This window comes from Microcaecilia unicolor, chromosome 1 (genome assembly GCF_901765095.1).
Source record: "Microcaecilia unicolor chromosome 1, aMicUni1.1, whole genome shotgun sequence".
Lineage (NCBI taxonomy): Eukaryota > Metazoa > Chordata > Amphibia > Gymnophiona > Siphonopidae > Microcaecilia > Microcaecilia unicolor.
Genome location: NC_044031.1, coordinates 233625382 through 233650745, shown reverse-complemented (window position 1 = coordinate 233650745; position 25364 = coordinate 233625382). Strand labels below are relative to the sequence as shown.

The 25364-nt window shown below is 43.0% G+C and overlaps 1 protein-coding gene and 1 long non-coding RNA gene across 5 annotated transcripts in view; both read right to left on the bottom strand.

Annotated features, from left to right (window-relative positions):
- Nucleotides 1–25364, bottom strand: part of LOC115471036 (poly(rC)-binding protein 3-like) — a 1141923-nt gene that overhangs the window by 20601 nt on the left and 1095958 nt on the right. For all 4 annotated transcript variants that reach the window (XM_030204708.1, XM_030204727.1, XM_030204715.1 and 1 more), the window contains one exon: nt 23964–24016. In XM_030204708.1, coding sequence (XP_030060568.1) covers nt 23964–24016 — 53 coding nt within the window. The remainder of the gene's footprint in view (nt 1–23963; nt 24017–25364) is intronic.
- LOC115471066 lies at nt 181–11561 on the bottom strand. Its single transcript, XR_003942273.1, has 3 exons — nt 11550–11561; nt 2799–2805; nt 181–273 (listed from the first exon to the last, which is right to left on the bottom strand). It is a non-coding gene; the product is annotated as an uncharacterized LOC115471066 (long non-coding RNA).

Genomic DNA, 25364 nt, shown 5'->3' with positions numbered 1-25364 from the left:
TTTGGGAAAAAACAAAAGAACGGAAGAAATCAAAAGGACCAGACCAGTCTGGTCCTTTTGATTTCTTCCGTTCTTTTGTTTTTTCTGTTGTTTTTAACGGGAGAATTGGACTCTTTTTCGTTGTTTTCAAAAATAATTTTTTCACATTACTCCTAAATCTACCACCCCGCAACCTCAAATCATGTCCTCTAGTTTTACCATTTTCCCTTCTCTGGAAAATATTTGTTTCTATATTAATACCTTTCAAGTATTTCAATGTCTGCATCATATCTCCTGTCCCTACACTTGTATAGGGTATACATATTTAGGTCTTCCAGTCTCTTCTCATATGTTTTTTGGCGCAATCCTCATATCATTTTTGTTGCCTTCCTCTGGACCGCTTCAAGTCTTCTTACATCTTTAGCAAGATATTGCCTCCAAAACTGATCACAATATTCCAGGTGGAGCCTCACTAATGACTTGTACAGGGGCATCAACACCTGCTGGTTACATCTCTCTATATACAGCCTAGCATCCTTCTGGCTACAGCCACCGCCTTGTCACACTGATTTGTCACCTTTAGATCCTCAGAAGATATTATCACCCTAAGATCCCTCTCCCTGTTTGTGCATATCAGCCTCTCACCACCTAACACATATGTCTGCCTTAGATTTCTATTCCCTAAGTGCATCACTCTGCACTTCTTTGCATTGAATTTTAATTGCCAAACATTAGACCATTCTTCTAACTTTTGCAGATCCTTTTTCATGTTTTCCACTCCCTCCTGGGTGTCCACTCTGTTACAAATCTTGGTATCATCTGCAAAAAGGCAAATCTTACCTTCTAACCCTTTGGCAATGTCGCCCACAAATATATGCTTGCTGTCTGCCGCTGGCGTTAAACCCGGATATTCAATGCCGGGGCGTATCCGATAACTGGCATTGAATATCCATGTTTATTTTGGCCGTTAAAAAGTTAAGTGGCTAATGGGCGTAGCCAGACAACAGATTTTGGGTGGGCCTAGGCAAGAAGTGGGTGGGCACCAAGTGTTATCCCCCCCCCCCCCCCAACCACCACCAAAAAAATATCTCAGCTGGCAGGAAAACGCTTCTTTCTACCTTGGCAGTCTGAAAAATGAGCATGCTCAGGTGCCAGTATCATGGAGAGTAGCGTTTTCGTTACCAGCAGGGGGAAGTCTTCAGCTGGCCGAGCTTGGGATCCCCACCAGCTACCACTAAACATGTGCTACTGCTGGGTGGGCCTGAGCCCTAAATAGGTGGGCCCTGGCCCACCTGTGGCTATGCCACTGCTGGTTATGCCACCCGTCAACGCTAACTGGTTAACTTTGTAGCAGTAAAACATAGGCCTGCTATTTAAGTGGCCTATTTTGACCGCTCAACATAACCAGTTTGGTCATATGATATAGTTGGTGAACACCTAGTGGCTAACTGGGATATTTAGTGGGAGATAACCGGTTATCTCCTGCTGAATACCCACGGGTTAGGCACTTAATCACTATTTAACCAGCCAGGAGCTGTTCCTGGCCTGTTAAATAGTTTTGAATAAAGGGGGGGGGGGGGGGGGGGATGTTTTTCCACTGTTTTTCTCCATTCCAAATTTGGTCCCGTTTTCTTAAATTTTCAGAGAACTATTTTTCCCTCAGACAGACATTTTTGACCCTCTTATGTATAGTTCTTTCCAATATGTAGGGTTAGAAACAATAAAAAGGCAGTTTATTAACTTCAGATTAGATTAGATTTGTCAAGGCATAACTCTCTGTTTCTTGTTCATAGTTCATTACAACATGTCAATAACATTGAGTTATAAGAGCATGTTAAAAGAAACAGCTTAAAACACCAACAACAAAACAGAAATTATGGCTCAGGAAATTATTTATAATGGACCCTATTCCGGTACATTAGAGCCTGCTACTCAAAAAAAAAAAAATCACTAGTTACATTGATTTCCTTGTCAAAATGATAAATCTCAGCTTGAATTTCCTGTCTGCAGCAATAATCATTATTGTTGCACATAAGGAATGAGAGAAACTAATTAAAGCTGACTTGTATTTTTTTTAAGGAAAAGGTTCAGCTCCAGTAAATTTTGCAGACCTGAATTACTAATATTGTAGAGCCAGTTTCTGAATAGTCACAATACGTGGAGGGGCATTTTCGAAAGGATGTCCAAATCAGAATTGGGATGCGTGTTCATAATCTCAACCCCCTCCCCCCCCCATGTCCATCTTGCAGCCATTTTCAATTCAAACTTGAAATATGTCAGGGGTTTCCTGTTCGAAAATACGCGAGAATGTCCAAACTGAACAGCCATTTTACAAACTGAAACATCCAAATAATGAACACCAAGAATCCAGGGACAAGAACGTCTATCTGTAGAGGCCGACCAAATGTTGGTTTTGGTTACAGTTGTGGTACTGAAACTAACCCAATCCTTTTTTTGCACAGTTTTGGTTTCAGCTGAAAGGCTACAGCCATGGTTTCGGGTTTCGGCCAAAACTGAATGTGTTTTTGGTGGAAGCCAAAAATTTGTGCTTTGTCCTGTTTGTCTCCCTCCCCTCTGAACAGGAGTTGCCTCTTCCCCCTGCCCACCTGTAGGTAACCCCCTTAGGCCTACCTTACAATCCATGGTAGTCTAGGGGTATAGTCAAGGTAGGAGTGATCCCCAGTCACTCCTGCCTATGCTGGCTCAGATCTCAAAATGGCTGCCATGACCTCTAGTGGTAATTGATGAGACTGCCGAAAGAGGTCACAGCAGCTATTTGAGAGTAGAGTTGACATGGGCAAGAGCAACTGGGGGATCACTCCTGCCCTGACTATACCATTAGTACCATTAGACCACCAGGGATTGTAAGGTAGTTGGGGAGGGGGGGAAGGGCCTACTTTGCATTTTTTTTCTGTGTGTAATGCAATTGCAAGTAATGCATTCATGATCTTGTATACAGTGCTCCAAATAAATACTTTTGATACAAAAGTTTAGCAGGAATAAGTATGTAAATTTGGAGTGATAAGCTCCTTAGAAATTATCCTCTCTATGGAGATATGATATCAGCTATCACTCCAAATGTGGCGCAAAGTCAGCTGAGGTCCATATGTATGGAGGCTATTTTACTTAGTAAAATATGGTCTTTCATTATTTAAATTATTATATATATTCTGGCTTGGATACTATTTGGGTGATTCTAAAGAATTTCCAGGCTCTGTTGGGTATGATGAAGATGCAGTGTTTTAATCAAAGTTGTGGTGTGCAGAAGCTATATTCTGTGAGAGGAACCTGCAGTGATTACTTGCAAATACAAGTACTGGTCAGCTTATAGTGTTAGTAGGGAAATTATATTACAATAAAATGAAATTCTGTATTAGAAAATAATTAGAGACATGTATTGCTCATGATCGTAATTTTTCAGAGCATATAGTTCTTGCATTCAGTGACACCAATGTGCTTATTTAATTCTGGATTGTGCATCAGGCAGGTATAATGTCCTCAGTGTAGACCAGTGTCTGGATTCTTGTATCCTATTTTAGTGAAAATCTACATTATGCTTGTCCTTAATCAGTTTTATAAGTAAATGCAAAATGGGAAACATCTCAGTGCTACTTTCTCTTGTTACTTGTGCACAGTTTGGGTAAGCATAAAAAGCTGGTAATCATAATTTGTTTTTTTGCACGTTCTCACAAAGATCCTGTCTCAGAGGATATTTAACTACATCTGCCTTGACTTGGGAACCTAAACGTGCCAGACTTGTAGAGAAGCACTTGTTAAAATGGCTTTCCCACAGCCAGATGCACTAAGGTCCTCCCCATAAAGAATCGCTCTGTATTTCCACCTCAGTAAAGTTTACCAATTTGGAAATACAGAGTAGAGAGTTGCACGGGGACAGAAATCTTACCCATCCCCGCCCGTCCCTGCTGGAATCTAACCCATCCCCGCCCGTCCCCGCAAGAATTTAACCCATCCCCACCCATCCCCGTAAGAATTTAACCCATCCCAACCCGTCCCCGCAAGAATTTAACCCATCCCCACCCATCCCCGTAAGAATTTAATAGTACATAAAAGAAAGTTCCAGTCAGCTCCCTCAGTCTCTCTCTGGATTTGAGCCACAGCACTGTAGGCAAGGAAGGAACGGAAGGTGGAAGTTGGAGCACTCTGGTGCGCACATGTAAGACTTGTCTCTGATTCACTTGCACTATGTGCTGAGAGGTCGCCACATGCACACGCCAGTAGGTCAGGTGACATCTGATTCTCATGCTTGTGTCAGAGCTGAGGTCTATGCACCAGCCTGGGAGCAAAGAGGATTAATAGTAACATAGTAAGTGACAGCAAATAGACCTGAACGGTCCTTCCACTCTGCCCAATAGTCACACTCATGATCAATTCATCATTAAATGAGTGTGATATTATATACTTGATTATGGTCTTTCCTTCGTGTTTCTGGAACAAAGACCACAGAAGTCTATCTGGCCCTATCTTTATGTTCCAACTACTGGGGTTGCCGTTGAAGCCCACTCCAGCCTATTCATGTTCTCATTTGTGGGACACAGACCATAAAAGTCTGTCCAGCACTGTCCTCATGTTCCAGCCACTGAAGTTGCTGTCTAAGCCCTTTCCAGCCCATCCTACACCAGATTGCCATGTATGAGACACAGACCATACAAGTCTGCCAGGTACAGCTCTAGTTCATCACAGCCAGAGTCGCCATCTAAGTGTCACTTGACATATCCGCCTTTTTGAATTTCGTCATCATTTGTGACTCTACCACCTCCTTAATGGAAGACTTTCCACATTTATGCTGTTAAAGCAAGGAAGAAGAGGAGGAGGAGGAGGAGACAGCACTCAAATAAATTGGTATTCAGTAGATGAGGCTGGTGCAGGTGCAGCTTACACTTCCATGGAAAGCCCACAGAACTGGTTCCATCCCCGCGGGAACCCCACAGAAACTGCCTCCGTCCCCACGGGAACCCCGCAGAACTGCTTCCATCCCCGCGGGAACCCCGCAGGAACTGCTTCCGTCCCCGCGGGAATCCCGCGGGTTCCGTGGGATTCCCACGGGGACGGAAGCCGTGCAGCTCTCTAATACAGAGGGATTCCCAAAGCGAATCACATGTAAATGAGCTGGTTGCTGCTTTTGCAAGCAGGCTCATTTGCATGCGATAGGGGGAAGCCAGTTGCTAAGTGCGGCTGCTCTGTGCATGCCACAGACAGCCTTTTTTTTTTTTTGCAAGCACAAGCGCTGGGCTTTTTGGGTATGGGAGGCAGTGTGTAGATGGTGGCGGCAGCGGGTGGGGTAGTGCTGGCTGGGAGGGCTGCTGAGCCTGCAAAATGGATTCCACACCAGAAGTGCCAAGCGAGCCTGCTCTTGGAACTGCAAATTATACACTGCTGCTGAGGTCCGATCTCCCTTGTGAGAAGCAGCCAGGGCCAGCCTTGTGAAACAGTCACCTGCGATTATGCTTGACCCAAGAGCAAGCCCTAACGGTCTTTCCCTCCACTGTTTCAGCTGTCATTCTAGGCAGTACTGGCAGCTCTTGACCACCTGTTAAATTTTCCACAGTATAGGTAAGTCACCTGACTATTGGCGTGTGGGGACCTCCAGGTGCAGCTGAGCGAATTTTCCAGAGACTTCCACGTGCAACCAGGAAGTAGTAGTGCTGCTTGCCCACTGCCTTTAACAGTAGCATTAGTCACTGCTACTAATTAGTAGTCAGCTAGCTCTCAGTCTCAAGAGTCTTCATTGTGTCTGTTCTGCACACCGAGTCGGGTGTATTATTTTTTTGCTACAGCAAGCTAAGCATTAGCCCACCACTGGGCCAAACGTAGAGCTTCCACCAACAGAAGGAGCAGCAATTTTAGAAAGCAGAATGTGGAGAAAAAAATGTAGATTTCCCTCCCCTCCCCTCCCCCTCACATGGACATGGGAGTAGCTTTCATTTATGCTTGATTTATTCTTACTGTACACCGCCTTTCAAAAAGGCAGTAAATAAATCCTAATAAATAAATAAATACATAAAATCACTGCTCCCACTAGATAGGACCCTGATCGTTGGTGGTCCCCAGCAGCACTGTAACCCCTGCAGTACCAACCCTCCCTTGTGAGCCTCCCTTCCCCCTGATCATGGCCTCTTGATAGGTTCCTTCCAGATCCGCATGTAAACTAATTAGTCAGTTAAGCGCTAGCAATCAATTACTAGAGTTAACAAGCAGTTAACTGGCAGTCATTAGGAGTTGTGTGCAGATCTACCCTATTCCCTATTCTATAACATGTGTGCCTAAATTTTATAGCTCCATAGGGGGTGTGGCCATGTGATTGGCATGGGCATTCCAAGAAATTAGGCGTGATGTTATAGAATACCTGGATTTGCCCACCTAACTGCCATCAGTTGGGTGCCGAGCATTTACACCAGCTTTTAGCAGGTGTAAGTGCTCATGCCCAAAGTTAGGCCCTAAGGATTAGATTGTTGGAGGAGCATAATCGACGGGGGCGCCATCTCTGGGGACTGCCCCGGGAAGGGGAGGAGCCAACCGTATTATCGAACAAGATGGGCGGCCATCTTTCGTTTCGATAATACGGTTGGGGCAGCCCAAATCTCAATATTTAGGGTCAACCTTAGAGATGGTCAACCTAAATGTTGAGATCGCCGGACTTAGAGATGGCCAGCCTCGGTTTTCGCCGATAATGGAAACCGAGGCCGGCCATCTCAGAAATGACCAAACCCAAGCCATTTGGTCATGGGAGGAGCCAGCATTCCTAGTGCACTGATCCCTCATGACATGCCAGGACACCAACCGGGCACCCTAGGGGGCACTGCAGTGGACTTCAGAAATTGCTCCCAAGTGCATAGCTCCCTTACCTTGGGTGCTGAGCCCCCCAACCCCCTCCCTCAAAACCCACTACTCTCAACTGTACAACAGTACCATAGCCCTTAAAGGGTAAAGGGGGGCACCTATATGTGGGTACAGTGGTTTTCGGGTGGGTTTTGGAGGGCTCTCATTTACCACCACAAGTGTAACAGGTAGGGGGGGATGGGTCTGGTTCTGCCTGCCTGAAGTGCACTGCAGTACCCACTAAAAACTGCTCCAGAGACCTGCATAGTGCTGTGATGGAGCTGGGTATGACATTTGAGGCTGGCAAAAAAATGTTTTTAATTTTTTTGGGGGGGGGGGGGGGGGGTTGGTGACCACTGGGGGAGTAAGGGGAAGTGATCCCCGATTCCCTCCGGTGGTCATCTGGTCAGTTCGGGCACCTTTTCAAGGCTTGGTCGTGAACAAAAAGGGACCAAGTAAAGTCGGCCAAATGCTCGTCAGGGCCGCCCTTCTTTTTCCATTATTGGCTGAGGATGGCCATCTCTTAACCACGCCCCCCGTCCTGCCTTTGGTACACCTCCCGACACGCCCCCTTGAACTTTGGCCGTCCCTGCGACGGAAAGCAGTTGAGGATGGCCAAAATCGGCTTTCGATTATACCGATTTGGCCGCCTTTAGGAGAAGGGCACCCATCTCCCGATTTGTGTCGGAAGATGGGCGCCCTTCTCCTTCGAAAATAAGCTGGTTGGTGACAACTGTTTTTCCACTGTTTAATACCTATAAGTTCACGCATTACTTTCAAATTATGTACATTCACCTACCAAATAATTTATGGTTCATCTCTATCGTACATGCAGAATCTTATAGATCTATCAACACGCAATGCTAAAAAATCATCCAGAGACTTTCTTGTATTTCACTTCCATTAATGTAATAAAATCAAATATAAAACTATCCACAATGCTGGATTTTCATACCAAAGTATAACCAGATAGGACTCTTTGCCCAAACAACTCCGTTAAACTGAAGACTATCTCATATTTCATAAACTATTGAAAACTCACTTGATAACAATAGAAATAACTAACTCTCTAATAAAAACTTGCAACAGCAACTCTGTCTATATTCACATTCTATCTTATGTATTACAAACATGTTATATGATCAGGATTTCAAGTTATGCTGTTATTAGTAATCTTGTGTATATCTATCTATAAATAAATAAATACATTAACTAACTTTGTTCTATGTAATCAGAACGCCTTTATATTGTGAGTCACATTGAACTTGAATCCTATTTGAGATAATGTGGGATATAAATGTTATAACTAAATAAATTCTATATTTACCCCTCAAATTATGTGCAAAAATCAAAGTGTATTCTATAAAGTACACTTTAATTTAGGCGTACATTATAGAATACGCCGAGTGCTGTTCCACGTGACTAAATTTAGTCACGGTCAATCTTGCCAACTAAAAGCTGGTGTAAATCTTGATCTCTAAATTAAGCGTGGAGCGGGTGTATTCTATTACAACGCGCATAGATTTTTGAAATGCCCACAACCCACCCATTCCACTCCCATAACCATGTCCACTTTTCAACTATGCGACTTAGAATTTATGCGCATCACTTTACAGAATATACTTAACGAGTTGTGCACGTACTTAGTGTTGATAATTGCTTGTTAACATACAATGAACAGCACTGATTAGCTAGTTAACCAATTTACATTTCATTGTTACAGAATATGCTTTGCTTTCCGCAAGGAAATTAAGGCGCCATATAAAGAATCCTGAGGAAAATGCACACTAAGCTAGTATTCTCTATAGCAGGCTCCACGCAGAGCGCCCTTTACAGAATACTAGCTTAAGGGCTCTTTTATCAAGCCATGCTAGCAGTTCCCATGTGGCAATGCCAATGGAGCCCATTTAAAGTGAATAGGCTTTGTCAGCATTTTCTCTGTTTCTATCTTTCTATGGATGTTTGACCTTTGCGATTCAGACTATTGTCAAATAACATGGGAACAGTATAGAGAATGACATGGGGACGGGGAACCGCAGTAACCGCAGGGATGGGGACGGGGACAGAGCTTGCGGGATGGGGCGGGGACAGATCCCACGGGGACGGGGTGGGGACGGGGACAGATCCCACAGGGATGGGGAGGGGATGGGGGCAGAGCCCACAGGGACAGGGACAGGGGACAAACTTTGTCCCCGTGTCATTTTCTACTTTGAAGCCTGTTAATGAACTGGATTGTTATTTATGTTTAAGTGATACCTACAGAGATATTTTGATTTTTTGGAAAAACAAGCAAACATACTGGCCACAACTAGCAAAATTTGCATGGGAGATCCTGTACATCCTGCTACCAGCACATCTTCTAAGAAGACTACTTCTATTCCAGGAAGGACTGTGGAAGACAGGAGAGCTAGATTGAATCCTGAGATTGTTGATGATTTCTTATTTATCCACAATGCTTTATAGGGCATATTTTCCCCCTCTAGGGCATATAGAACAGCTTGTATACTATACCCCTGGATATTTTAACAGTGTGAATTAGGATTCCTTGGTGTAGTAGAAATCACCTATTGTTGGGGTTGGAAGGGTAGAGGGTGGTGGTGGTGGGAAGGAGGGTTATTATAGCTGCTCATTGTTATTATTGCTCCCTATTTGTAATTTATACACAACAGTTGCACAGCACATTGTTCCTTTTTATAGTTTAATAAAAAAGATTGAAATATAAAATCATGTGTTTGAGACTTCTGCAGATGAGGTCAGCGCCCACGGGGACAGGGACAGAACCTGCGGGGATGGGGAGAGGACGGAGACAGAACTCACAGGGACGGGGCGGGGACGGAGACAAACATTGTCCCTGTGTCATTCTCTAGTAAGCATCTTCTTACATTCTTTTTTGGAATGTACGGTACTAAAATCTTTATGGGCAAGAGCACTGGATGTTGTTGAAACTGTAGGACAAGTAAAAATATATACACTGAATGTTTTGTTGCAAGATGAGGACCCTTTACAGCAGCTGAGAGTGTCAGTATAAGAGATTGTTCATAGGTCTGGTGCTTTTCCGTGTTAAGAAAACCATCCTTTCTTTTTTGGGTGAGAAAACAGGGATCCTTGGTGAGGTATTGGGACAAGAGTATGTGAGATATAGTAGAATGGGAGATACGCACATTCAAAAACACAAAGCAACTGGAGAGAGTGCAGTATTTCAAGTTGTGGAGCCAATACAAAAACATATTCTCACAGGAATCCATGTCTGGAAGTGGGAGAACTTGAAAGAGGAGGGGAAGATGAGAGGGAAGGGAGGGGTCACAGGAGGGATGGAGTGGGGAAGAAAACAGGGAAGGATTAAATAAAAGAAAAGAACAGGAGATGTGGTGGGCTAGATTCTATATATCACGCGTACAAAATCAGCGCTGAAAGAAAATACGCCTAGGCGTATTTATAAACCATGCCTAAATTTAGGTGAAGTTTACCGAATATGCCGAACACCCATTTTTTGTGACTATATTTAGCCGCAACCATTTATACCAATGAAAACCTGGTATAAATGCCGACACCTAAATTACAACACGGATCGGGCATTTTCTGTAGCAGTGTGGTGTAAATTCTACGATCATTCATGACCCAACCATGCCCACACCCCCCTTTTCAGATCCGCATCTTAGAGTTTAAGTGTGCCTGAATTGGCCGCTGTCGTGGACAGGATGCTGGGCTTGATGGACCCTTGGTCTTTCCCAGTGTGGCATTACTTATGTACTTTATGTGTGTGTAAATTCTAATTAACAAGCAATTATTGACAATAATTGCTTGTTAAGTTCAATTATCGGCACTGACTGACTTGTAGAGCTAATTAAGTTGCACACACAAATCAAGAATATGACCAGATTTGCGCACGCATTATATAGAATCCGGGGGAGGGGTGTCTAATTTTGTGGGATTTGTATGATGTTTCGATTGAAAATTATGAGCCTGATATTCAGCTGGCAGCGCTCAGCCTTTCACTGACTGCTGCCCGCGTTAAATCCAGAAATTCAATGCCAGGCCATTTCTGGGCTCCAGCGTTGAATTTCTGGGTTTGTAGAGCTGGCTGTTCAGTACTTAACTGGCTATGGGGCACCGCACAAAAATAGGACTGTGTTTTATACAGTCTCATTTATGTGGTTACCCTGGCCAGTTAAGTGCTGAATATCGGCACTTACCGGCCAAGTGTTGACTCCGCCCCTGCAATGCCCCCAAAATACCTGGCTTTCAGTTCAGCGCTAACTGGTTATTTTCAGCAGCACTCACTGGTTAAGTGCTGTTGAAAATTAGCGGTTAGCTTCGAAGAGGCAGTTTAACCAGCCACAAGCCATTTCTAGCCAGTTAAAATGTGCTGAACATCGACCTCAAGTTCCTTCACTGGCTCCCTATCCGTTTTCGCATCCTGTTCAAACTTCTTCTACTAACCTATAAATGTACTCACTCTGCTGCTCCCCAGTATCTCTCCACACTCATCCTTCCCTACACCCCTTCCCGTGCACTCCGCTCCATGGATAAATCCTTCTTATCTGTTCCCTTCTCTGCTACTGCCAACTCCAGACTTCGCGCCTTCTGTCTCGCTGCACCCTACGCCTGGAATAAACTTCCTGAGCCCCTATGTCTTCCCCCATCCTTGGCCACCTTTAAATCTAGACTGAAAGCCCACCTCTTTAACATTGCTTTTGACTCGTAACCACTTGTAACCACTCGCCTCCACCTACCCTCCTCTCCTCCTTCCTGTACACATTAATTGATTTGAGTTGCTTACTTTATTTTTTGTCTATTAGATTGTAAGCTCTTTGAGCAGGGACTGTCTTTCTTTTATGTTTGTGCAGCGCTTCGTATGCCTTGTAGCGCTATAGAAATGCTAAATAGTAGTAGTAGTAGTAGTTTCTTGTTCATTCAGTAAATACACTCACAGAAAAAAAAGAGTGCAACACTTACACTGCACACGTTAAAGAGAATTGTGCAGAAAACTATTTGAAAAGGTTATTGGTGGAAAAAATGCTCCCTGTACTATTGGAGATTTCAGTGTGTTCCAGAAAGCTAAAGTCCATTTTCTGCTTAGTGTACAGTTTGAATATTTTCTGTTGTTTTCTAGTATTTCATTTGGCATTAGCTCCAGTTGCAGTGGTGTAGCCATGGAGGGGGGAGGGCTTGTGGGTCTGGGCCCCCACTTTGGGCTCCTACCCTCTCCAGACCTGCAGCAGCTGTTAAATGGCTGGCAGGGATGCCGAGGTCCCAGTAGCCAAAGAAATTTGCTGCTGAGCCACTCCGCTCCTCCCCTCGCTGCTTCAGGAAACAGGAAGTCAGTGGCATGCTTCCAGCCATCAATGCCAGGACTCTTTGCGCATACTCAGGCTTGGGGAGTCCTGGAGTTTGTGACGTGCCTCCAGCTGCCAACTCCAGGACTCCTCAAGCATGCGTGAAGAGTCCTTGTATCAGCAGCTAGAGGCATGCTGCCGATTTTCTGTTTCCTGCAGCAGCAAGAGAAGGAAGGGCTTGGCTGCAAATTTCTTTAGATGGCGAGGCCTCAGCATTCCTGCCAGCAAAGGTATTTTTAATGTACCAGGGGTGGGGGGGGGGGGGGGGGGGGGAGATGGAATGCATCCCACCCAGTGCACCCCTGGGCCCCCCTCCAAATCAGAGGGCTGGCTATGTTTGTGGCTGGTAGCGACCTGTGTGTACACCAAGATGACACCCTCTGTGTCTAGGAAAGGGTACCTCCTAGAATACTGCAAGCAGCTGCCCCCTCCTCTCAAAACGACGGAGACCTGAGAGGCCACACAGATTCCACCCCCTACAGCCGGCCTGAATTTGGACTGTGAATCTGAACAATTATACTGAGGTGCTGATTCATTAAGGCTTGTTTTTCATTTTGTTCCTATAGGAAAAGACCTTAATGAATCATGTCCTAAACTGGATCTATGGATTTCCAGAAATTAACTTAATTAATTTAACATATAAATTGTAGACTTGGATATATAAATAAGAATGGGAAAGATTGAATAAAAAATGAACCCGTAAATCAGGGTTGTCCAAGTTTAGTCCTCGAGGGCTGCAAGCGGACCAGGTTTTTAGGGTATCCCTAATAAATATGCATGAGAAAGATTTGAATGCCCACTACATTCATTGTATGCATATCTTATTAAGGATATCCTGAAAACGTGGTCTGCTTGCCCACTACTGCTACTGGTACTCTGCTACTGTTACTGAACTTGGACAAGCCTGCTCTGGATCAACTGGATCCAGTGTTCACAGAAGATTCAGCTTATACTTATGTACTGCCAGACAGGTGAACATTTGAAGTAGGGTCTTACCCTGTGCTGTCTTGGCCACATCTCTACCTTGAAACTCTGCCCCAGATCCTGTGACTGCTCTGGGGATCCAGCTTTTACCTAGTCCTGAGTTAGGACCAAGGATTAGGTCAAAACCTCAAATCATTTCTTGTTTTATTTTGTTCCAATTTTTTAAAACAAGCTTTTTCCTTTGGCAAAACCTGCACTCTAATAATTTAGATGGAACCAATGTTAAGTGGCTTGCAAATTAAAAAAAAAAAGTTTGGTTATTGCATGACTGTGCTCCTGGCCAAACTTATACACAAGATGAAAACCTTTAGCAAAGACCCCTACCCTTCTCTTTCCATTCTTTAAAATAAAAATGGTGTCATGCAGAGTTGTAATAGTGGTGCTGATCCTGGAGAAAATGTGGATTCTTTGCAGGCTGTGAGATCTTTTAGAACCCACATAGTGATGATGAGCGGTAGAAGCCGATTCAGAGGACTTTCTGAGATAACCTAGGCCCCTTCTTGTGAAGATGTGACTTATGCGCTCTTGGAAATGTATGTATAGAATCCTCTTTGGAAATGTCTTGTTATTGATGGTAGTTGTCACAACTCCAAAAGATGGTGCAATCTGCCATCTCTGCAGGGAGACCAATTAGCTTTTCACTCTTCATGGATTTTTATTTTGCTTTATGTAACTATTCCAAAAGAAGGGAGAATGGTTCACACACAAAGTGCTACTGTACTTTTTCACAATTAGAAATTGCAGTGCTCAGATTTCAATACACTAGGAGATTTGTTATGAGTTTAAATGAAAAATGATGTTCCTCTTTGTATTTGCGGCAAGTATTTCTGACAAATTTCAATGACATGGTAATGTTGGTATAGAAAACTCCCTCTCTGAAGCAACCATAATGAGAACACGGAAAACGTCAACCATAATGAGAACACAGAAAACTTTCAGCTGAGAAAGCAGATTTCCACAGCCACATGTAAAATCTATAAAAACTTGCACAGATGTAGTAAAAAATCACATGAAAATAACAAGGTCTGCAGTTTAACATTTCTCATAGCAAAACCTAGTTTCAGTTGATTATTAATCTTGCAGGGATCTTCAAATTCAAGCACTATTTTTGGCAGAAAGGCAAGAACGACTAGATTTGCATCTAATGTGGTTTGAAAACAGAGATGAATCCCTGACACTAAAGCCAAACAACAAAATCACTATAGGCCTCCAAGAATGGATTTGTAGCCAAACTTTATAGAGGGATCCAACACAGGCCGTATGTCGGTGGAACACCTGCATCACTGGTCATCAATATCAGTAACACAGTCTGAGTGGTGTCCTCTGTTCCTTTTTGTCTCAACAGGCAATACTAGCACACAAAATAGTGAGAGCAAAATAGCCTGTCCTTTCAAAATGTTGAAAAAACACTGCCAGGGTTCAAGAGCCTGAAGCGGTCTCTCTGTCATTGATCTTGAGTCTTGGCAGTGTTTTTTCAACACTTTGAAGGGACAGGCTATTTTGCTTTCACTTTTTTGTGTGCTGGTATTGCCTTTCAGGGGCGGACTGACAGTGATCTGGGTCCTCGGGCAGTAAAGGCCATTGGGGCTCACTGGCTGCTGCCCGCCGCCCCCCATTGCCACACCGCTGCCACCGTCCCCTGCCTCACACTACAGCCCCTCTACTGCCGCAACTCTCACACCCTTCCACATACTACAGACACCCGAGCCTCAGTAGGCCCTCCCCGTTCCTGCCTTGAAGTGGTCTAGTATCTTACTTCAGGGGCAGGAAAGAACCCCACTCTTTCCTGCCTGCTGTCACTACTCTCCCATTGCCGTCATGTTTTCAAAATGGCTGCCAAGACTTTCCGTGGTAGTCTTGCGGGTCTCAGCAGTCTTGTGAGACTGCCACAGAAAGTCTCAGCAGCCATTTTTAAAACATGGCAGCACAGGGCAGAGTAACAGTAGCGGTAGTTGGCAGAAAAGAGTGGGGCTCTTTCCTGCCCCCGCAGAAGCCACTAGACCACCAGGGCCCTTCAAGTTAGGACTGGGGAGGGCCCACTGAGGCTTGGGGGCTATAGTGTATGGGGAGAGAGAGAGAGCCTGAGCCTCTGGGTCCCCTAGAGTCTCTAGGCCCTTAGGCACTGCCTGGTTGCCCATATGAGACTAAAAGAACCGAGGACACCATTCAGACTGTGTTATTGATATTGATGACCCTTGATGCAGATGTTCTGCCGAAACATGGCCCATGTCAGGTCCCTCATTAAAATTTAGCTATGGGTCCATTCTTGCAGAACCATTGTGCTTTTGTTATTTGGCTTCATCTTCTGTGCCTTAGATTCCCTCTCATTTGTTGCTTTCCCTGACATTAAATATAACAAGGTGCCTAGGTTGATAGGACAGGAAGGCGTCTATTTTTGCCTGTTTTATAAACACACATAGGCACCAATGTATCTTTATAAAACTAGCACAAATTTTTCAGAAATTGAGCTTGGATTGAAGGCATAGGCATTATGTTTGTGTAAATGTTATGTGCATATGTGAGCAATTTATAAGATAGGCACATAAATTGCAACTAACTTATCCCATGAGTGTACTGACTCTACAGATAGATGTTCAAGAGCAGTAGTAAATGTGTGCACTTAAAGGGCAATTCTATAAGTGGGTGCCTGTATTTGGCTGTCACTTGAGTGAATAAATGTACAGAATAACAGCATGGATAAGTGTACACTTATGGACATAAGTGGCAGCAAGGAGACTAAGGGCCCCCTTTACAAAGGAATGGTAGCATTTTTAGCACGTGTTAAATATGGTGCGCTAAATGCTAGAGATGCCCATATGGATGTCTTTAGCATTTAGCATGCAGTAATCATTAGTGCACGCTAACAACGCTAGCACGCCTTTATAAAGGACCCCCTTAGTGCTCATGTGTGATGGTGCTCGTAAGTGGCATAGCATGTAAATTCAAGGGGGTGTTCACATGGGCAGGGCATGGGTGGGGCCGTCAGTTACACAGTTGTGTACCTGTAGATGTACCAGTACTGGGTTCTACTAGGAGAGGAGGAGTAGTCTAATTTATTAGTTTATTATTTATTTATTAGGATTTATTTACCGCCTTTTTGAAGGAATTCACTCAAGGCGGTGTACAGTAAGAATAGATCAAACATGAGCAATAGGCAATTACAGCAGTAAAAATATTCAAGTAACAATACAAAATATGGCATGGTATATTACTTGCAATGACAACACAATACGTAATAGAATATTATCATTGGTAGTGAAGGGTAAGGCAAAGTTGTTTGTTAACTAATGGTTAGTGCAGTGGCCTGAGAACCAGAGGAACCGGGTTTGATTCACCCAACAGCTCTTTATGACTCTGAGCAAGTCACTTAACCCTCCACTTCCCAGGTACAAATAAACCCTTAGATTTTGAGCCCAATAGGGACCTGTATATATCATGCTTTGATTGTACCATAGAAAGGTGGGTTATCAAATTCCCTCCCCTTTCCATCATAGAATCTAGGTGCCCAGATGCTGTAATAGAAAACGCTCTCACCGCGCGGCACTGGGGCACCTACATGGAGGAGTCACCTATAGAACTGTCCCCTTAAAGTATGTGTACATGCATATTTTATAAGTAAGGTGTCTAAATTGTGATTTCATCCAAAATCCACCCCAGAACACACCTACACATGTCACATAACAGTCCAAGCCTTCTTGTCATCACATGTACCTCGTCACGGGCGTAAATTTATGAGGCATTTTAGGATTGGGCATCAGCACATACTTGCAACAATCCTCTATAAAGTTACTCCTAAACCCCCTATAAAAGTCGCTAACAAGTGCGTGTGCAAATTTGGGCTTGCCCCATTTGTGCACGCAACTTAACTGAATAGTGAGCTAATTAGCATCAATAATGGGCTTGTTATCTTAATTGAAATATATGAACATAAATTGTAGGTGTAGGATCTGTGTCTAAGTTTTACATGTGAGTTCAAAAAGGGGGGGCAGAAATGGGAGGGTGCATGGGCAGAAGGGGGGCAGTCCTAACATTTATGTGTGTTGTTATAAAATAAGGGGAGGGGGGATACGTACCTTATTTAGGCACATACATTTGCACCACAGTTCTATTCTATGAACTGTGCCTAACTTTAAGCCAGTCTGGGCTCTGCCAGTTGGATTTGGGCACCCACAAGGTCTGCTGGTTTGGCTGGCAGGGGCTCCTACCCCCTGCCAGCAGAAGCCTTCCTCCAGCACTGCTGCCTGCCCTGCTTCCCCCCTCACATGCATGCTTGGTTTTAGTGAAATTGAGCATGCGCGAGCTTCTCATGTGCTCAATTTCATAAAAACCGAGCGTGTGCGCTGTGGGGGAAGAAGGGCGGGCAGCATGCTGGCAAACAGTGCTGTAGGAAGGCTTCTGCTGGCAGGGCTTGGGGACCCCCACTGGCCCAGGAATGTGAGGTTGCATCAGAGGGGCGGAGCGCAGCGGGGAGGTGGGGCAAAATTTGCCCCCCCCCCAAAAAATTGAAGTCTGGCTCTATGCCTGTTTTATGCATAGCTTATACAATAGCATTTTTTTTTGGCACTGATGTTTTCAGTGACATACAGAATTCACCCCATAAAGTGTAAATTGCTTAATTTCTCTGAAGTATGATGATTTTTGTCCACAATGGTGGTGGGGGGGGGGGGGGGGGGGGGAGTCTACAAATGGTGCTCAAAAGCAGGCACCGGAAAAGATTGGTGCTAAGAGCTATTCTATAAAGGGTAAGCTCTCTGTATAGAATAGTGCTTAGCGCCAATTTCTCTGGGCGCCAGACTTACGTCTGCTGAAACCTGGTGTAAATCCTGGTGGCCCAGTTGAGCGCAGGGATCCAGTATTCCACAACACTGTGCACAACGTTTTGGAACGTCCCTGGCCTGCCCATGTCCCTCCTGTGGCCACACCCCCTTTTGGGTTGCACACTATGGAATTTAGGCACCCAGTGTTATAGAACAGCGAGCAGTCAGATGTGCATGTAAATCCTAATTGGTGATTTACAGCATATTAGCTAATTAAGTTGAATGCACATCTCGGGAGTGCACCCAAATATGGGCACCATAGATAGAATCCAGGGGATTTTCTGTTTTACATGAATTGTGGACGTGTTACTTGGCATTGTACCTCTGATAAATATTCCTTTCTTTTTAGACTGAATAGGTTGGTGCTAATATTCAGAATCCGGGCTATCACATGAAGATGAATGGCTAATTTATCTGCTTGTCTTATTATCCAACAGTCAGAGACTTATAGGATGCTGAATATGCAGTCCTAAACATAGACAGATAACTTATTTGCTTAACGTTAGGACCACACCAACAGACAAATTTGTCTAAATCCCACCACTATGCATATACTTTTAGGCTTTACCCCAGAATGCCTTAAGCCTCTTCTAACTATTGAACCAAAGATATAATGCCACTGATGTAGACAAATAGTACCTTACTCAAACAAATGAGTTTTTTTATTATTACTTTCTTTATATATGTATATGTGACTTTAAATTTTAAAGAGAGCCCTCAGACAAACCACCATTTTTAAGTGCAATGTGCTCCAAAACACAACTTAACTAAAATACTGAAACATGGAAGAGTAAATGAAAAGAAGAAAAAAAGAAAAAATGAATACGGGAACAAACAACAACAACGATTAAAGGTAAGTTCTCATTTCAGTATTTTAGTTAAGTTGTGTTTTGGAGCACATTGCACTTTAGAGCACTGTTGTGTTGATGTAATAGCACATACGTTCACTTAGAAGAGATTGCCCGATGAAAGAGGTGCTATTCCACCGGGCGGAAAGAAATGAGTTTGCCTTAAAAATGGTGGTTTGTCTGAGGGCTCTCTTTAAAATCTATTGCATGTGCAACTGGGAGCCCCACCTACATTCCATCATACTCCGCCTACATCTACTCCCGTGCAAATATGCACTACAGCACATGCATATGCCCTTATAGACTAGCGCTTAGTGTGCTTAAACATGCAAGTGCTACTTTTCTCTGCAATTACATGCACAAAATGGCACGTCATCGTGAGCGGCTAGTGTCAGAATTGCCCTTTCTGTGACCATTACATTTGAAAGAAAAGCACTTATGTGGTTGTCAATGGGTATTAGCAGCATAACTGATTTTGAATATCAATCCTCATATTTCCTGGGCTTTCCTTTGCAGACTGAATCTGATTTAGTACATCATGCATTACAGGTGCAACTAGTTAGATATAAATTAGCGGGTCGATATTCAAAGCGATTTAACTGGCCAGAAATGACTCCTGGCCAGTTAAATCACCTGTTTTGGGCTAAACGCTAAGTTTCAGCAGCACTTAACCGGTGTGTGCTGAATCAAAACCGGCTATTAGGGGGACGTTCCTGGAGTGGAGTCAGCACTTGGCCAGTTAAGTGGCAATATTCAGGACTTAACCAACCAGGTTAACCACATAAACAGGACTGCATAAAAGTCAGTACTATTTTAATGTGGTAATCTATAGCTGGTTAAGTGCCAAATACCGTACTTAACTGGCTATGGTTTAGCCAGCTCCACAAACCTGAAAATTCAATGCTGAAGCCTGGACATGACCCAGCATTGAATTTCCGGAGTTAACGCCGGCAGCGGTCAGCAAAACGCTGAGTGCTTCTGGCTGAATATTTAGTTTTATTTATTTTTACATTTATATCCTGCTTTGGTTAAAGCAGGATATAAATATAAAAATAAATAAAACTAAATATTAACATACAAAATTAAACCATACAAAATTAACATACATAATAAAACCATAAAAACTTACAATAAATATAGCAAAATTCAGAAAGTCCAAAAGGCAGTGACTAACGCTTACGGCCATCATTCCAAAAATGCTCTCACAAAATACTAAGCCTTCAAGTACCTCTTAAACTAATAAACATGTGCATATAGTCTCAAAGTACCTGGAAGTTTATTCCACAGCAAAGGCCCAGGCTACTGAAAAGGCATGGGCACGAGTCTCTGCATAACGACACGCTGTGGCAGACAGTACAACCAATTGCTTCATTACTTCTGAGTGTAGTGATCAAGTTGGCTGGGATGTATGCAACTCTTTCGAAAAGTACGCTGGCACATTGACCCCCTAGGTACCTATATAATCACCTAATTCATGGCACTTTGCACCAGATATATTGATTGTCTGCATATAAACATTTGTATAATTCATGTTTTATGTTATGAACAACCATTCCCTTATGAGCATTCACATATTTATACAAGGAAATTTTGGTCACTTCTGGAGCATTTCTATAAGTTGTCCCCATGTTTACTAAACCACGCTAGTGGCTGCCGTGCGGCAATGCCGACATAGCCCATTCAAAGTAAATGGGCTGTGTCAGCATTAGTGCCCGGCAGACGCAAGCACGGCTTAGCAAACAGGGAGGTAAAGTGCTAACATGTACTCATTGAGTGCGCTTGTAAATGATTAGAATACCGGCATATACATACGTATGGGTGTACATATGTGCATTAGTACTAAAAATCTGTTTAAGTACTATTCTGTAAAGACTAGCATATCATAGACAGTGCATATTTGACAGATGATGTACACATGGGCAGGACTCACAATGACATGTGTAACTTACAAAATGCAATAAGTTATCCCCCTGTTTCCATAAAAGTCACCAAAAATTTGCACGTGCAATTCAATAGAATAACAAGCTAATTAGTGCCAATAATTGGCTTTTTTAACAAGCAATTATTGACACTAATTAGAATTAATTGGGGATTATGCATGTAAAGTTAGGTGCAGGATCTGCGCCTAAAATGTATATGTGGCCCGGAAAAGGGGGTGTGGAAATGGGAGGGTCATTGTTTTTTTTGGGGTGGATTGGGGGCATGGTTTTGCGTTATGCACATAATTATAGAATAATGGTGGTCCGTGCGTAAATTTAGGCACAGGCATTTGCACCATGTTTTTGTTGGCACAAATGGTGGTGCCTAATTTTATGTGTGACCTCGCCGTTTAAGCGTGGAACATAGAACACTGCTTAAGCAGAGTTTTTTTGGCACCAATTTCTCAGCGCTATTTATAGAATCTAGCCCTATGCACATATCTCTGGCATTAAGGCACAAGCATTTATACCAGCTCTATGGCTGACATAACTGCTTCGCATTGAGGAAGCACGAAATGCGGTCTCGCATTGAGGACCAGTATGAGTAAAGACAATCAGCTGAAGTGATTTACTGTGCAAGTATCTTTTCGACAGCCTTCCACGGGCAGAACATTGCTCTTGCTTTGAGCTATACCCATATTACCTGGAACATATTGTGGGATTAATACACCAGAGCGTGACAAATTGGACTATGGACTATGTGTGAAGATTTTGTACAGCAGGTTTGCTTCATGATGCCATAAAATAAAAAGATCAGCATCACGGATTAAGTGAAAGCAAGATGTTCGTTTTTTGGACTGTATATATTATATATGCTATGCAAGTTATAAAAAATATACTTATGTATAGGGTATACAAGGTTTGAATGATGGTTGGCGAGTGGTTGAGAATATTGAATTTTGTTATGAGGGATTGTGGACACATGATGTTTAATAAATAACAGATATACATCAATGATATTGGAGTATATTGAATGAATGCAATATTTTTTAATGGCCATATAGTAATAACATTAGTGTGTGACCATTAATGCCAGAAACTGGAAATTGTCCATTTTCCATTGCAGAAACAAATGGCCTTAGTGTGTGGGAAAAACCAGTGCAAGGGTGCGCTAAGGTCACTTTTTCCTGCACCTTTGTAAAAGTTCCCCTGAATGTGTCCTTTATATGTGCCTACATTCCTTCCCAGCCAAATCACCCTGTTACAGAATTAAAGTCCCTGGGACTTAAGGCCAGATGTACTAAAGGAGTTTTCCCAGTTTTGTGTCTATGGGGAAAAAGCTTCGTACATGGGGCTCTGAGAGAGAAAATTCACTGCCCAGGGAATAGAGTTGATTTAATTTTTATACTCTTCAGTATTCATGATTTCTTGCTCTTATGGTTTGGAGGGGTTTCTGGGACTGTTTTCTCCCCTCCTTAAGTCTAAACTTTGTTCACTGCTTAGGAGCACTGCTTGACTTACGCTTTTATAAAAAGTGCTGTACTAGATTTCTACCTTCATCTGTGAACTGCTAAGGAAGATTGTGTCAGGTGTAAACAGTTTCCAGTACATGTAAACCCACTACAGCAAGGGGGTCCAGGCATTTTCATTAGTGGGTCGCACGCTCGGAGGTCCAGTGGGCTGCATAAATTGGGGCTGATATTCAGTGTTTTGCTGACTGCTGCCAGGGTTATGCCTGGAAATTGAATGCTGGGCCATGTCCAGGCTCTGGCATTGAATTTCTGGGTTTACAGAGATGGCTACACCATAGCTGGCTAAGTGTGATTTTTAGCACTTAACCAGCTATGGAGCACCACATAAAGATAGTACTGACTTTTATACAGTCGTATTGGCCGGTTAAGTGTTGAATATTGGCAATTACAGGCCAAGTGCCGATTCTACCCCTGGAACACCCCCAAAACAGGCAGGTTTGTGTTAGGTGCTAACTGGCCATTTTCAGCGGCACTAACTTAAGTGCCACTGAAAATGACCAGTTAGCCCTGGACAAGTGATTTAACCAGCTAGGAGCTGTTTCTGGCTGGTTAAATTGCTTTGAAGATCAACCCCATTATTTTTATTGATATTAGTGAAGTATTCTTATCTATTTTAAAAATATAGACTTTTTTTTTAGCAGGATGTAGTCAGTGAAGAAGGTGCTGCGCTCAGGTACTCAGCTTATCTGCAAGTCCTACTGGTCAGATGTTGATTCCTGTGCTTTCCTGCTTTGCTAGAAGGCCCCACACAAGGCGGCAAACCACAGGACCAAACCAGTTTCCATAGCACCAAGGAACCAGAATGGGAGGTGGAGGCAGCTTCTTGCTACAGTGTGTGCCAGCACCAGCATGGTTCAATGATGTGTTTAAATTGCGTGTGCTCTGTAAATGAAGTCAATACACCAATGACAGAGTCCATCACATTTGTTTATTCAAAACTGGTTAAACCTCAATCCAGCTGAAGACATCAGACCCAACACAGGCTGTGTTTTGGCACACAAGCCTTCTTCAGGGGTCCTCTAAAACTTGCAAAGATAAAAAGTAGTAGGTTGAAACCAAATGAAGGATGGTAAAATATCCTTGTAGTCTACAAAAAGGTGCGATGCACTCATCAAGCGCTTGAGTGCCGAAACACAGCCTGTGTTGTCTTCAGTTGGACTGAGGAATTAACCAATTTTGAATAAACAAATGTGATGGATTATCATTGGCATAGTGACTTCATTTACCCTCTTGAACATTTTCCCGGTGACTTCCACTTTTGTTTTTGGTTTATCTGTTGACACCTTGTGGAAGATTTTTGTTTTCCTTTTTTTTTTTGTGTGGCTCTGTAGCAGTATTGAGCATGCTCAGTTCCGACACATCATTGAACCCACACCAGAGGAAGAAGCATCGGCGTGTGCTGCATCAACAAGCCAGAAGAAGGGCTGATACTGGCTCAGGGAGGAAAAGGGTACTTAAATTGTCATGCATGCAGCACCCCTACTGTTGGTAAAGCAGGCTGCATTTTGGCCTTGGGCCACATGTTGGACTCCTAGGCACTAGAGTACCAATGAATATATTTGAATTTTTTTTCCTTTGGATTGTTGTCTTCAGTTTGCTTTCACTTCTTATGGATCTGATGTCACACTCTGCACTCCACTGTCCTATCTTGGTGAGAGTAATTTAAGGTAACATTCCACATACAACTGAGGGACCATCAACCTTTACTTACATCATTTGGAATAGTAAGCTCATGGGAGCTGGTTGGAGTATTGGCATCCAGTCCTGTATTTTCGGAAGAGAGAGACAAAGATAATAAAAGGAGAACTTACAACCAAGCTACGCAAAGGAAAAGAGACAATGATGATACTTAAGAGATCTGAGAAAAACGTAGTGAAAAGGTCAAACAAAGACAGCAGCAAAGAGAAGTACAGAACTTACAGCAAAGAGGCGAGGACAGAGCAAGGGAGGCAAAACTTTCAAAGAGGGCCGCCTTAATGTAGCTTTACTTCTTGTTAGCCATGACCCTCAGCCAAAAAAATATGCAATCTAAATAAATCCTCCAGTGCTTTAGAAAGTCCACATGTCAAATCTATGAATTACTGTGCGAGCATAATTAGAATGAATAAGTAAGTCAACAATTTGGCCCTTCTGTCTGCTGGGAAATGTAAAGTTCAGCAAATAAAGAGTGAAAATTGTACATAACCAAAAAGGGAAGTATTAAATGTAATAAACAGGAAGGTGGATTGAGAGGGGGCAGGAAAAGCTAGGGGAGACTCTCAAAATCATATATGTGATTAGTGGTGATTAAGAGATTTTGGAAAGGAAGGTTTATTCTTGGAGACAGGGAGGGAGGATCAGGGAAGTACAAAATACTGTAAGTTGCATACATTTGTTTTAAATATGGGTGGACAGGAAAATAAGCGATTAGTATGAATGCACACTCGGTGAAGTTACAGACACATGACACATGTGGAGCAAGGAAGAGATCAAGGAACAGTGTGTAAAGAACAAGGAAAATATGAGGCGAGGAAAGGCGATGCCAGTCCTGAGACTTTTTTTTATCACATATATTGTAAATCAATAACCCAGCATTCGGCGTCTTTATTTTTGTCATACAGTTGTTCAGTATTTTAATAAATAGATTTACAACTGCTCATACCCACAGCTTATAGTCAAATGAGGCACGTGAAATGGAAAAAAAATTTAAAAAATGCTTTTGGTAATTTAGTTGACATGAAATGACCCTCTTTTTACCATCTCTAACATGTATATTGTCCAAAGCAATTGGGCCCCTTCCCCACTGGACCCTGCACACAGATGTCTTTTGCACAAATTTAATTTGATAATGTTCAATAGGCATATGTGATAAAAAAAAAAAAGTTATTACCTGTCACATACTGCATGTACCAGTGTATGGATTGATCATCAGATTATAATTGAAGGGTTAAGACTGATGCTGTCATAGTTACACTCCTCTATTTAGCAACACACAAATGCGAAAACATATGGTGAGACAGCAAGTGGCATTTATGCCCCTGATAATTAACATTTTCTAATGTAATTGTAGTTTCATTTGAAACTTGATATGAGGTAGAAAAAAATAAAGATATAAAAATGCCTGTCATCTATA